Source organism: Onychostoma macrolepis, chromosome 16, assembly GCF_012432095.1.
Source record: "Onychostoma macrolepis isolate SWU-2019 chromosome 16, ASM1243209v1, whole genome shotgun sequence".
Lineage (NCBI taxonomy): Eukaryota > Metazoa > Chordata > Actinopteri > Cypriniformes > Cyprinidae > Onychostoma > Onychostoma macrolepis.
Window position 1 is genome coordinate 24,193,392 of NC_081170.1, and position 13,378 is coordinate 24,206,769.

Here is a 13,378-nt window from a genome sequence, read left to right on the forward strand (position 1 = left end):
CTTTATTGTCAACTTTATAATAAGTCAGGTGGCTGCACACTAAATTAATAAGCCCAGAGGGAATAGCTGTGATTACTACAGAAAATTCTTAAAATTTTATAGGAAAGCTGAACTTAGACAAAAAAGTTCACTCAAGTACATTAACCCGTGATCCAATCATTTCTCAAAAAATAAACTCTTGCCTTTAACTGTGATCAATTCATTATTCCAAATTTTCATTCTGTGAGGAGAAAAATTATGCACGAAGCACAATTTCCAGGCCAAGTGTGCATTCTCATGGAATTTAGACAGTTTTATGGGTAATTTAGATGGCAAAAAATTACAAGTTAAAAGAAAATCAAGACCACCCACCTGCTTAAAAATATTATGTGAATAAAAACCATATTGAATCAGGATCAATCACATACATTTTGATCCAATTAATCTTGAAAGTATTATTCATATCTACATATAATCTAGCATTTCAAAATCTCCTTCAGATTTCTTCCCAGCTAATACATTTTTTTTTTTTTTTTAAGATGGTGATGTTTATTTTTCCAAGAAAAATTATCCAATAACCTGTTAATTTCTTTAGGCCTAACAAGTAGAATCCCGAACAAATAAGGACATACCAGGAAAAATGAATCTGGATAAACCTTTGTTAATAAGATTCTGCCTAAATAGATAAATCTCTTCTTAACCAATTGTCGAAAATCAATTTTTGTTTTCTTAATCTTGTTATTAAAATTAAGCTGGCAAGTTTTTTGATATATGTAATACATCAAAATAAATCTAAATTTGTAATACATTGTTTTACTGGAATGTTAAACATTGATTATTGTTCATTGGAAGAATTTCACACTTTGAAATATTGAACCGCAGACCGCCTGAGCGTGCGCCGTGACGTCACAGCCACCCACCGGAGAGCGCGTGCTGGATGCGTGCGTGACGTCATCAACAGTTTCCGAAAACATGCCGTTCGGCCGCCGTTGATTAAGTCAGCAGCACACTGACTTATGTGATGGAGTGTGTTATTACTGCATTTATCATATGTGTTCGTATCCCGAAGACATAACGAGCTAACAGTTAAACGTGCGTGTGTGAGTTAACGTTAGCAGGACAGCTAAAGACATCAAACCCGGACGTTTCATTCTTTCGGAGCTGTGGTAATATGTGCTTTGCTTTAACAAATATGACTAAATAGGAACATAAACTGGCTTCCACTCACTTTCAGTAAGACCAAAGTAAGTGTGTCGTCTTGACAACTAGTGTTTATGCAGGTTGAGCCCCGAGATGACCTGCTGGAGGTAAAATGGACTTTTAACTCAAGTGTTTTAAAGCATGGAGCCATGTTTGAGGTTTGTCTGTCGAGAGAGTCTCAGGAAAGTGTCGATGAAATGCTGGACATGGAGAACTGCGAAGAGCTCAAGATCACCTTTCAGACGCCCTCTTACTTCAACATGTGGACAAACACATCACATGCTGCTGAGAGCTCAGGGACACTGTAGGTGCTGCACTGTGTTAGTTTATGGCTCGGCTGCTCAAACAACATGAATAACACATTTGTTTCTGTTGCCAGATCTCTCTTGTCGCCAAAGAGGCACAGATGCATCCCAAGCAGCCCTGTCTAGTGTTGCTCCAGTGTTTGTTGTGGTAAGACAAACACTTACATCTTGTACAACTTTTTGTTTACTAAATACACGGTTTGTGTTTACAATAAAGTCACTGACTTACCTTTGCTAAATCACCTTCTCATTCAACAGATGAAATTTGAGTCTGATGGGAATGTGACCTCATTTGGTGAGTTGACTGATTTTCATGTCCTACTGTCTGTTAAGCGTTTAGGTGCGATTTTAGTTCATTTTAATTTGACTCAAAAAAATGATACTTATTTTTAAGTTATCTTGGAAAGATGTGGTCATCTTACTTACACACACACACACACACACACACACACTTGTTTCGCTATCCTTGTGGGGACTCTCCATAGGCGTAATGCTTTTTCTACTGTACAGACCGTATATTCCATTGCCCTACACCAACCCTACACCTAAACCTACCCCTTACAGGAAACTTTCTGCATTTTTAGATTTTCAAAAAACTTAATTCTGTGTGATTTATTAGCTTGTTTACCCGTGGGGACCTCAATTTAGGTCCCCACCGTGACACGAGTCCCCATGAGTCTGTGTGTATTCAGGTTTAAGTCCCCACCTGAATAGAAAAACAAGTACACACACACACACACACACACACAGAAACAAGATTATGGAGTTGTGATCTTTTATATTCTGCATGGAAAATACTATATTCACTAACAAAAAACTTCAACATGTACCAAAACTTCTACCAGAAATGTTGCTTAAAAAGCCCTTAATGCTTATTATAAAAAAGAGGAGGTTAAATAATGAAAAAATTGAGAAATTCTTTACTATGTAATTCCTCTACTTTGCCAATTATACATTTTGAATTTGCTGAGAAAATTGATTTAATTATGAAAATTTACTTTGTTGGATTTTTATTCATGGATGTTATGTTTTTTAAATTTTTTTAGAAAAGAAGAAGACTGAGTTGTATCAGGATCTTGGTTTGCAGGCGAGAGATCTTAGATTCCAGCACCTAACAAGTATTACAGCAAGGAACAATGCCATCATCATACGCATGGAGGTATGGGCATGTTATAGATTGTTTCATAAACATAGTTCATCTTTGTGTTGTACTTTTGGCAGTTGAATACAGTTTCCTATCAAAGAGTTTGTGAGTTTATTTATTGATTTATTTTATTGATTTATTTTTAGTCCCTCAAGGCTGTGGTGACACCACAGTGTTTACAGGTGCTGGATTTCCGTGGTCTCGGTCTGGAGAAATGGCTGGTGTTAGAACTTGGGGCACAGCTGGCGGGAGATGGAAATTTGGCTACTTACTCATTGCCCTTTGAGTTCAGAGCTCTGGAAGCCATTCTGCAACACAGGGTGAGCATTGAACAATTCTAGAATGCATAATGATTGTTAATAAATTACTAGTGCTGTCAAACGATTAATCGGTATAATAATATAATAAATATACACAGTACACACACTTATATTATGTAAACAAAAACTTTTATTTTGGATCCGATTAATCATTTGACAGAACTATAAATTACATTTATAATTATGAATAAAATAACACATACACTATTGATACAAAGTGTCAGTTAATTGTTTTTTTTCCCCCTATAGAAATTATTACTTTTATTCAGCAATGATGCATTAAATTGATCAAAAGTGACAGTAAAGACACTTACAATGTTTCTTTGATGAATAGATAGTTCAGTAGAGCAACATTTATTTGAAATCACATTAATAGAATGTCACAGTTTTCACAAAAATATTAAGCAACACAACTGTTTTTAATATTGATAAAAATAATAAAAATAAGAATGGTTACTTGAGCACCAAATCAGCATATTAGAATGATTTCTGTAGGATCGTGTGACACTAAAGACTGGAGTATTGGCAGCTGAAAATGTAATTTTGGCACCACAGGAATAAATTACATTAAAAAAATATATATATATTAAAAAAGGAGGAATAAAATTATATTTCACAATATTACTGTTTTTAAAATTAAAGCAGCCTTAAGTGCATCATAAACATATTTATTACTTTGAGTTATTGATAGATGGGGGTCATAGTGGGTAGTGTGGAATTGTTATTTCATACCACAGTCTGATTTTTGTCCATGTTTTTGTTCTCGGTCTCTGTGTTTAGTAATAATTTTTCAATGTTTGTGTCTGCAAGCATGTGTTGTTGCATATGGGTAAGCATATGTTCTGGCACAGGTGAATGTGCTGCAGATGCGACTCAATGAAGTTCAGCCTCAGGTTCTGGATTGTTTGGAATCGTTGGTTGACCCAAAGCTCCTCTCTGCCGACCGCAGCAAACTCCATATGCTCCTGCTTAATAGCAAGAAGTGAGTTCATTAACGTCATTAAAAAACTGGACTAAAAGTCTTTCCCCAACCATATTGTTGTTTTTAGAACATTATGTTCCCAAATGCAAGAGGCATTTAACTACACCATTAAGAACCTAACTTTCTAATTAGCTAATCTTAATGAAGGATCGCTGTAACATAATTGGTAGGGTAATTGCTGTATGAAGCTTATCCAGAGTTATTAAATGATACGATTGTTTTGTTGTGTTTTTCTTGTTAATTAGGGATGAGTCAGGATGGTTGTCTAGGCCGTCTAACAGCTGATTCGTTTTTTTAGTAATGTCCCCTAGTGTGTGTTTATCTAGTTGTTTTTTTTTCTTTTTTCTTGTGTTTGTAGTTGTAATTTTTTTTTATGGTGGTGCTTTGAAGGAGAATAATTGCAGTTGCCAGAAATTGCAGTTAACAATAAATTTCAAGTACTGTATAATTAAAAATTGCCTACTGTGAGCAATGTTCCCATTATAGTGCATAAGCCACGAGTCTGTCTTTGCTTTGAAGTCTGTCTGTGATAGTTTTGTTTTATTAAAACCTAATTATAGAACATGTCTTAGTCGACTAGTCAGTTTTGAAAATATGTAGTTTTGCCCATCACTAGTGTTGGTGCCTGATACTGACCAATCTATTGATATTACTGTACTGGGGCTACACATTGTTGGAAAAAATTACAGAACAGTTACAGAACAGTATTACAAATGAATACATTTTTAAATTCTAATTAGGATTAATTATATTAGACTAATTTGAGTTTTTTGTAGGGGAATACATCTGCATAGAAATTATATATATATATATATATATATATATATATATATATATATATATATATATATATATATATATATATATATATATATATATATATATATATATATATATATGAAGAGTTTTATTTGAAAAAACACATTACTCCGGTTTTTTAATTTTTTTAAATCATGTTTCTTATCATGTTATCATGTTTTTATTGTGTTAGTTAGCTGAAATTTTTAGTTATTTTTTAACACAATCAAAATAACCCAACTGCAGTTTGGTTGAAATTAATTGGAATGCACAATGAAAAAATATGATTTTTGAAAATGATCTCTTTTTGCAAATGAACTCTTCATATATTTATACAAACCATCTTTTTATTTTATTTTATTTTTTTAAATCACACTTGGATGCACTTTATACAAACCATCTAAAGCCCCTTTAAGTAACATTGAAATGCACTTTATGATGTAAATGTACTTTAAAATCAACTTTTTCCATTTGAGTCAAAGGCCACATTCCAACTATTTTTGACCCATTCAATATGACTATATAATTAAAAATATATATTTACATTATTTTTTTAAATTGTTATTATTACGTAACAATATTAAACAAAATTAATAAATTACTATTGTATTAATATTATTGTAATGTAAAAAAACAACATTATTTTCAAATGGTATACCACCCAGCGGGTTTATAATTGCTTTTCACCACAAAATTTCAAAAGTCATTTAATGAAATTTTGTTATTGTGCGATACCAATAAATAGAGGTAATCCAAAAAAAATAAAACATTTAAATGTATTGTACAGATCTAGATAAGTCTGTGTGGTAAAATATGATTCTGGTAGAAAATGCAGAGCTTTGATCTATAATTTTGTTTGAGAGTATAAACATTCTCTCTCCCTGCAGCCTCTCAGAGCTGGAGACAGACATTAAAGTGTTTAAAGACAGTCTGCTGAAGATCCTGGATGAGGATGAACTGATAGATGAACTCTGTCTCACTAAATGGAGCGACCCACAAGTGTTGTAGGTGTCACATCACAGAATCCAACTTCACAGCCATTAAGTTTCAAAATGCAACACATTTATATGTACACAAATATTCTTGATGTCAGTGTAAATATCTGATCATTGTTGTGTGGATCTGGTATCTCTGTTGGTGTGTCTGTCTTTGTATGTGGGTATGTCTGTGTTTATGTTCACATTGGGCCAGTGAAGAGAGCAGTCTGGGTATAGATCACGCTGAAGAGATGGAGTTACTGCTGGAGAATTACTTCATGCAAGCAGAGGAGCTGGGAAACAAAGCACGAGAGATGAAAGACCTCATCGATGATTCTGAAAGTGTCATCTTCATTAACCTGGATAGGTACTATACCGGCGGAAAACATAATGCTTTTAACTGCACTAAGGCAGCTGGATCATGATTGAAATTATGTTGATTGTTTTATTTAACTGAAAGAACAGATTTATATGCAGATCATACGCCCCAAGGGAATAGTTCACCCAGAAATTAAAACTCTTCTTTTGTTTTCCATAAAAAAGTAAAAAGTTTAATTAAAAATCAAGTTAATTAAGAAGTTATGGGTGTCACTTTTAATTTCATCTGTTTTTTTATAGTCTGTTTTTAAGGCATTTCGGGCAAAACCATTGTTTTTTTCATGTGCTGGTCAGTTTTGAGATTTCAGGCAATTTTGCTACATAACTTGTCTTCTTTTAGACATAAAAAATACACATTTAAGTGTTATTTATTACACTTTATCTATTTGTGCCTGTTGATTTCAGTTACAATTCATATCTTTAAAGACCATTTTATTAAAATGAGTTTTTATCCCGCACTGAGCCAGAAATCTCATCTTTTGTAGCACTTACTTACCTCAGACTTTACGATTTTATTCCTATCTATATTCTGAAGGTTTTAGAGAGGGTTATTCATATATCATTCGCCTGATTTATGTAATATTTTATTCCTAAAAACATGGTAACTTTTTTTTTTTTGCTGGTGACAGCAATTTCTCATTTAAAGTGATTAAAAGAGAGATCCTAAATCTAGTCTGTGAAAACCATTAACATTAAAGGTGCTCTAAGCAATTTTTGCCAAACGGTGTTGATATTTGAATTAAAGCACCAAAACAAATACGCCTGTACCCCAACAGGATCTCGCCCCTATTTTGAAATCTCACACGTATGCATAACGGAAACAAGCGAAGATGACACACAAGCATATTCAAAGAAAAGCCAACACTGATAAGTTGTGTGAAATGATGCAAAATCAACGTTACTCACCTATCAAAAAGAAACAACGCAACCTCGGTGTGCGATTCGAGCCCTTCCTGCCCCTTGAGTTCTCTCCACTGCTGGAAAGCTGCTCCGATATTTACGCGGGTCCTACCTCTTGCCTGATCATAACCCTTCTTTTTTTGTTCCTCCGATATTTTTCTCTCTCTTTTTTTTTTAATCTTCCAGTTCTCTCTATCTATAGTCAATCTGCTAATATCCGTCCTGTGCACTCAAATTGAGCACTCTCTTCTCGTGATCATTACAAGACACGCCCCCTTACTGCTGATTGGCTGCATTTTTCAAAAATTGCTTAGTGCACCTTTAAATGTCAACAAAATGGAAAAACAAATTTCTCAAGGTTTTATCCAATGTTCAGATTTTTGTTCTGGAAATTTATGAAAATTGGGGCATTTTTATTTGTGCATGCTTAATGTAATGTTTGCATATGTAAATGCATTTCAGAAAACTTTTAATGCTGCAAAGTGATCTTAAAGGGATAGTTCACCCAAAAATGAAAATGCTGTCATTAATTACTCACCCTCATGTTGTTCCAAACCCATAAGACCTTCGTTCATCTTCAGAAGACAAATTAAGGCCCCGTTTACACTATTGCGTTTTCGTTTTAAAATGCATAACTTTTGCTACGGTTACATCTGTCATTTACACTACTCGAAAACTGAGACTTTTGAAAATGCTGCAGACCCTGTTTTTGTTTGAAAACTCCGGGGTTGCGTTTCAGTGTAAACGGACCAAAACGGAGACTTTTGAAAACGGTGGCGTGGCTGCCCACATTCTCTCTGTGTATCCTTGACGACCGTGTAAACAATAACATCATGCTCGTTGTTGTACCCATAGATATGTATGGGTAGATTCCCCATTCAACCGCTCCAAGCACGCAGATGCGTCCGCCATCTAAATAATAGGGAATCTACCTAGACATATCTATGGTTGTACCTGCATGAATGGTCATGTGACATAAGTTTTCGGTTGTGTAGTGTAGACTGGCGTTTTCACTGCCTTTCAGAAACACTACAGTGTAGACAAGGATCGTTTTAAAATAAAAACGCACTAGTGTAAACTGGGCCTAAGATGTTTTTGATGAAACCTGAGAGTTCTGTGACCCTGATGTCACATGGACTGTTTTACCGATGTCCTTACTACGTTTTGGGGCCTGGGAACATTTCAGTTGTGTTGTTGTCTATGCAGGGTCACAGAACTCTGATTTCATCAAAAATATCTTAATTTGTCTTCAGAAGATGAACGGAAGTCTAAATCGCGCTATAGTTGGACGCTTGAACATTTTGAGTTTACTCGCTTCATTCACGCGTGAAATTCACTTCACAACAGACACAAATTCGTGTCAAAGGTTGTATGGGTTTGGTCCACCTCGGCTAGGGGTGGGCGATGTGGCAAAAAAAAATCAGGATTTTTTTTAGAAATATCACGATTTTATCATGATTCTTTGTCATGTTGGTTTTTCTATTTTGCAAGTTGTTTGAGCATTACAGCCAAACTAATTTCCCTATTATAAAGACAAGGCCTTTCAAGGTAACAAAATATAAAAAAGTATGGCAGATATTTAGGCCAAAGTGGGTGAAGATACACATAATATACAAATAAAATAAACCGTGTTTTATTTTCAGGTAGGCTTTAGGTGTATTTAGCAGGAGCATTCAAGAAATTGAATGAACAAATATAAAAATAAAACATTATATAGATTGATTCCTATTAAAGCAACTGTATTAAAGTTTTTCAGTCAAGAGTAGTGGGTGATTGTTCTCTTTGTGTTTGGTGTTTTATTAACATTAAAGGAATAATTCACCCCAAAATTAAAATAGGCTAGTGTTTTATTTTTATAAATTCATTTACTCACTCAAAAGTTGTTTTAAACCTGAATGAGTTTCCGTCTTCTGCTAAACATGAATGCTATTTTGAAGAAGGTGGAAAACCAAACAGTTGCTGGTCTACAGTGACTTCCATAGTATTTTTTTTTCCTACTGTTAAAGTCAATGTGGACCAGCAACTGTTTGGTTACCCACATTCTTCAAAATAGCTTCTTTTGTGTTCAGCACAAGAAAGAAATTAATACAGGTTTGGGACAACATGTGAGAGTAAATAATGACAGAAATTAAATTTTAGGGTGAACTATCCCTTTAATTACAGTAGCATGTTTAGTACTGTCCCTTTAAGACCTGCAAGCATCTAATATACATGCACGCATCCGATTCTCTCAGCTGTTTACTTTCATTTTAGACATTTTAACCAACTGAGTCCATACATAAACCTTGTGTGCTTTGACAGTATTAGCACAAAACATAACTTAGTTCAGTAATCAGGCACTGTTTGACGGGCTTTTTAGAGCACGCGCTTTGAGTCGCTCGTTAGAACAGCACACGAGTAAAACGTTTAACTAGTAAGTCTTTGAAGCAGATGCAAATAATGTACTTTTGTGATTGCGAATAAGTGCAGTGTCCCGTGAGAGTAACTCTGCCACTGAGTTAACACTGAATGTATGTCACGCTGTACAGTACATAGAGATGGCGGCGCCAGAACTGCGGCTGATAGAATGTGCGCTGTAGCACGATACTACGATATTTCTTCAAAAAAGCAGATCGTGGAGACATTTTTATAGTCCACGATCAAAAGTCGTCATATCGAACACCCCTACCCTCGGCAGAAATCGCAGACCGGGGGCACCGGACCGCAAGGGCACTTTACCATCGGACCTCAAAGGGTCTCGAGACCAAGCAAGATCCTTTTTATTCCTATTTCTATAAAAGTACGAAGATGTATCATACAGCTCCGGGTATCCACATACAGCGACGATGATTTTGTCCTTCATTGTCGTTTCGGATTTCTGCCTCCCTCGCTACGTCGTAATCACGTCACTACTAGAGCAAGCTCCTGATTGGTTAATGCGGTGCGAATGTCTATTCGCATCTTTGCATTGACTTAACATAACATATAAATCACTCGTGCTTAACGCTTCATTCGCGTCTGGTGTGAACGCACCATTACGGGTTTGTCACGACATGAGGGTGAGTAATTAATGACTATCCCTTTAATGTAATGTGATCACTTAACTTGGGAAGTATAATGATAACTATTATTGAAAACTAATTAAGTTACAATTTCACTCTATTCACAATTGGTGTGTTGCTTTAAATTGTCTTTAGCCATCGTAATGTCATGATGCGACTGAACCTCCAGCTCACCATGGGAACCTTCTCGCTCTCTTTATTTGGCCTGATGGGTGTGGCTTTTGGAATGAATTTAGAATCTTCTTTTGAAGAGGTTGGTACCATTTTACTACAGTTGACTGTTTTATTACTGCGTACCTGTTTACCTCAGTTGTTATAGCCAGCAGTGCGTACAGTGTTATCAGTCTGTTTGAGTACATGTTGTTTATTGACCCACATTGATTTGTGTGTGTAGGACCCGCGTGTGTTTTGGTTAGTGACAGGGCTCATGTTCCTGGGCAGTGGACTCATTTGGAGAAAACTTCTCTCTTTTCTGGGACGGCATTTAGAACCCAGCTCTCCACCTCCTGTACGTAACACTCATAATACTCCTCCATGTTTACCATTATAGTGATGATTGTAACTTTTTTTTTTTTTGGCCTTTTCACAGATTCCCCCTGTTTGGAGGAAAAACCAAATCGGCACCTTAAAAGCAACAGACATTAAACCTGGAGTTAGATGATAGTGTGACTGCTGCTTTTTCAATATTTTTTTCCCTCCTTCTCCATATCTCTGACTTTTATGCATACTGTATTTTTCAGTATCATGTGCCACTCACCTCCGTCTAATTTAAAATGACATTTATCAATTCATGTGTATCATGTAGAGAACGTTTTTATTTTGCAATGTGATATTTGTCTTGAGGTTTTGGAATAATCTCTGTATTTATTGTTGTGAATATCATTGACATAATGAAATACATCAGATACCTTTTATTGACTGTAAAAACAAAATGATCTGCCACTAACTCAGTTTCCCTGGTTACCCTTAAAAACATGTTTATGAATACATAACTTTGATAAAACATTAAAAACATTAATTTGTTGTGGGCTCTTTATTTTAGGCATCTAGAATAAAACAGTTGATGTTTTTGAGTACTAATGCTCTTGTGTATACATTATTCAAACTTTGAGTTCTTATTAAAATACTTTCAACCTCTATTTGCATGCTCTATAAATGAAGTGTATAATGCATCATGTAAAGTGTGTTTATACTTCGCTTATGTCAGGTCAGAACGGCAGGGGGAGACAAACCCCCACTACAACAGTTCCTTCCACTCATTATTTTTATTCTCCAAAATATTCACACAGATAGGTTGTATATCCCAGAAGACAACATTACGAACATCATCTTACTAATGAAAAAAATGTTTTAGCATTCCAAAAATAACAACGTGAAAATGTGAAACGTGTTTTAAAATGATTGCATAGGAATGACAATGACTAATCAACCATATTATGAGCTAAAACAACAGGACTGTTTGTGTTACTACCGTAGGGACATGACTAAGATAGGATAACAATCAAACAATACAAAAAGATTTCCAAATCTTTGCCATTTTGTTCTTCTGTTGATGTTATTATAGCTACAGTTGCTACAAAATAAAACAATGGCAACTATGATAAACTGTAGCCTACATTTGATTAAACTAGATTTAGCTCTGTCTGAATGGGTTTGCAATTGGAATTTTGATTTACATAGTCTAAGTAAAATGGTGGTAGATAGTTTAGTTCGTGAATGTGAAAATTATTTAACTTGTATTAATTGAATTTCCAAACAAATAAACAAACAAACTGACGTTTTTATATATATATATATATATATATATATATTTATTACAACAGAAGTACCAGAGGTACATAAGCGTAGATGGCAAAAATCCTTCGAATGTTGTCTCGGACAAAAGGGTTAACAAGTCAAAAACGTTGAGAACCACTTGTCTAAAGTGATTATAGATCAACAACAAACTAGTTACCAGAAACTATTTGTATTTTTTTTCCAGTACCACAAAAACAGCTGCGTCTAACTTGGACCAGCTACCACGCTCCCAATACAGCTAATTTAACAACCCTGAACAACCCTCTTCGTTTGGCTGAAGTCTGTCTCGGAGCCAAGTAAGCTTCACACATAGACAACATTTTGACCGGAAATTCCGACTAAATAATGTTCATGCTGACAGTTTTCTAGGCTTTGAGACAAAACCTCTGACTGGTCCAAGTGTTAGTCAACTGTGACGCAAAAAATCCTCCCCCGTCTCTCTCTCTCTCTCTCTCTCTCTCACTCTCATCCTCTGTCCGAGCAAAAGCCGCGCTGCCTCACATGGACCCGAGACTTTAACATCGCATCAAGACGCTCTTAGCAGTTCCCTTTTGGAAAGACAAAAGAGAAGTTTGATCAGGTGGAGCAAAACGCCAAACATCTCTCCAAAAGGATCTTGCGTATGTGTTTAAGGTGAAGCTGTAAAAGAGCGAAGAGAGCGGCTGGTTTAAGGAGCGCAGACGAGTGCCATCCTACGATTTCTTTGCAAAAGACTTCTTAAGAGGAATAATGATGAACATTTGGATATTCCTGACACTTTCAGCAGCTGTATGCTTGTCCAGCGACAAGGTGAGTTTAAGCAGAGTTCTTGTTGTTACTTTTGTTGATTGTGTAGGCTACATTCTTCTTTGACTATCGTGTAATGTTGTTATGATGGACATGTATGTTACATAATGTATATTATCCTTATTTAATACATTAAAATCACTCTTAATATGCATCTTTTAGTACAGCAAGAGTGACAACTTGGTCCTGGCAAGATCTGTAAAACCCATCATGATCATAACATGATGTGTAGCTATGATATTAGAGTGATGGTGCTTATCATTTTACATGTCCCAGCGTCTGAAAAATGTTTTGAAGAGATCCCCGAGAAAGTTACAGTACACTAAACTTTGATGACAATCTCAGAAAATTCACTTGAAGTTTCATGTCACTTTATAAATGTATTGGTCTTCCGGAGCTCATATTCATGTGTCCTCCTGAGACAAATTTTAGTCGAAACCTGATCTCCTGAGAAAACCTGAATGTTTCTCAGCCAGTTTTACAGATGAGTTGACCTCTTCCACTTCTGAAATCGAAAACTTCCGTAGTGTCACAAATGAAATTCAGATAAAGACGTGAGTAAACAGTTTCAGAGGTCTGAACCGTTGTAGAGAACTATAGGAGTTTTTGTTTTCGCAGAGAATTTCAATTCCTCCTTATGAGAGTTTGTTCTTATCCACAGGACTCACTATTCTGTGTGCGAACTAGACTGCAAAGCAACGCAGTTCATCGATTCCCAATTGCAACACTGCTTTCAAAGTGCTGTCAAGCAATTTGCAGGTTGCTTCAGGA

At 35.5% G+C, this 13,378-nt stretch overlaps 2 protein-coding genes across 2 annotated transcripts in view; both read left to right on the top strand.

The window, feature by feature from the left end:
• Positions 1-915: 915 nt before the first annotated feature.
• On the top strand, positions 916-11,042 carry mrs2 (magnesium transporter MRS2). Its single transcript, XM_058747937.1, has 12 exons — positions 916-1,145; positions 1,260-1,483; positions 1,559-1,632; positions 1,743-1,779; positions 2,531-2,643; positions 2,775-2,948; positions 3,800-3,930; positions 5,616-5,732; positions 5,920-6,072; positions 10,160-10,277; positions 10,419-10,532; positions 10,614-11,042. Exons 2-12 carry the CDS (start codon positions 1,321-1,323, stop codon positions 10,683-10,685), a joined length of 1,266 nt encoding a protein of 421 aa, XP_058603920.1. The 5' UTR covers positions 916-1,145; positions 1,260-1,320; the 3' UTR covers positions 10,686-11,042.
• A 1,237-nt stretch (positions 11,043-12,279) lies between these two features.
• The window catches only part of LOC131521891 (syndecan-2-A-like), a 29,683-nt gene continuing 28,584 nt past the window's right edge, over positions 12,280-13,378 (top strand). The window contains exon 1 of the mRNA XM_058747010.1: positions 12,280-12,610. Coding sequence (XP_058602993.1) covers positions 12,551-12,610 — 60 coding nt within the window. The 5' untranslated portion in view covers positions 12,280-12,550. The remainder of the gene's footprint in view (positions 12,611-13,378) is intronic.

Coding starts and splice junctions, on each gene's coding strand:
- mrs2 (XM_058747937.1), top strand. CDS start 1,321: ATGGAGCCATGTTTGAGGTTTGTCTGTCGAGAGAGTCTCAGGAAAGTG. Junction 1,780..2,530: donor TGGGAATGTGACCTCATTTG/GTGAGTTGACTG, acceptor AAATTTTTTTAG/AAAAGAAGAAGACTGAGTTG. Junction 10,278..10,418: donor TAGAATCTTCTTTTGAAGAG/GTTGGTACCATT, acceptor TTGTGTGTGTAG/GACCCGCGTGTGTTTTGGTT.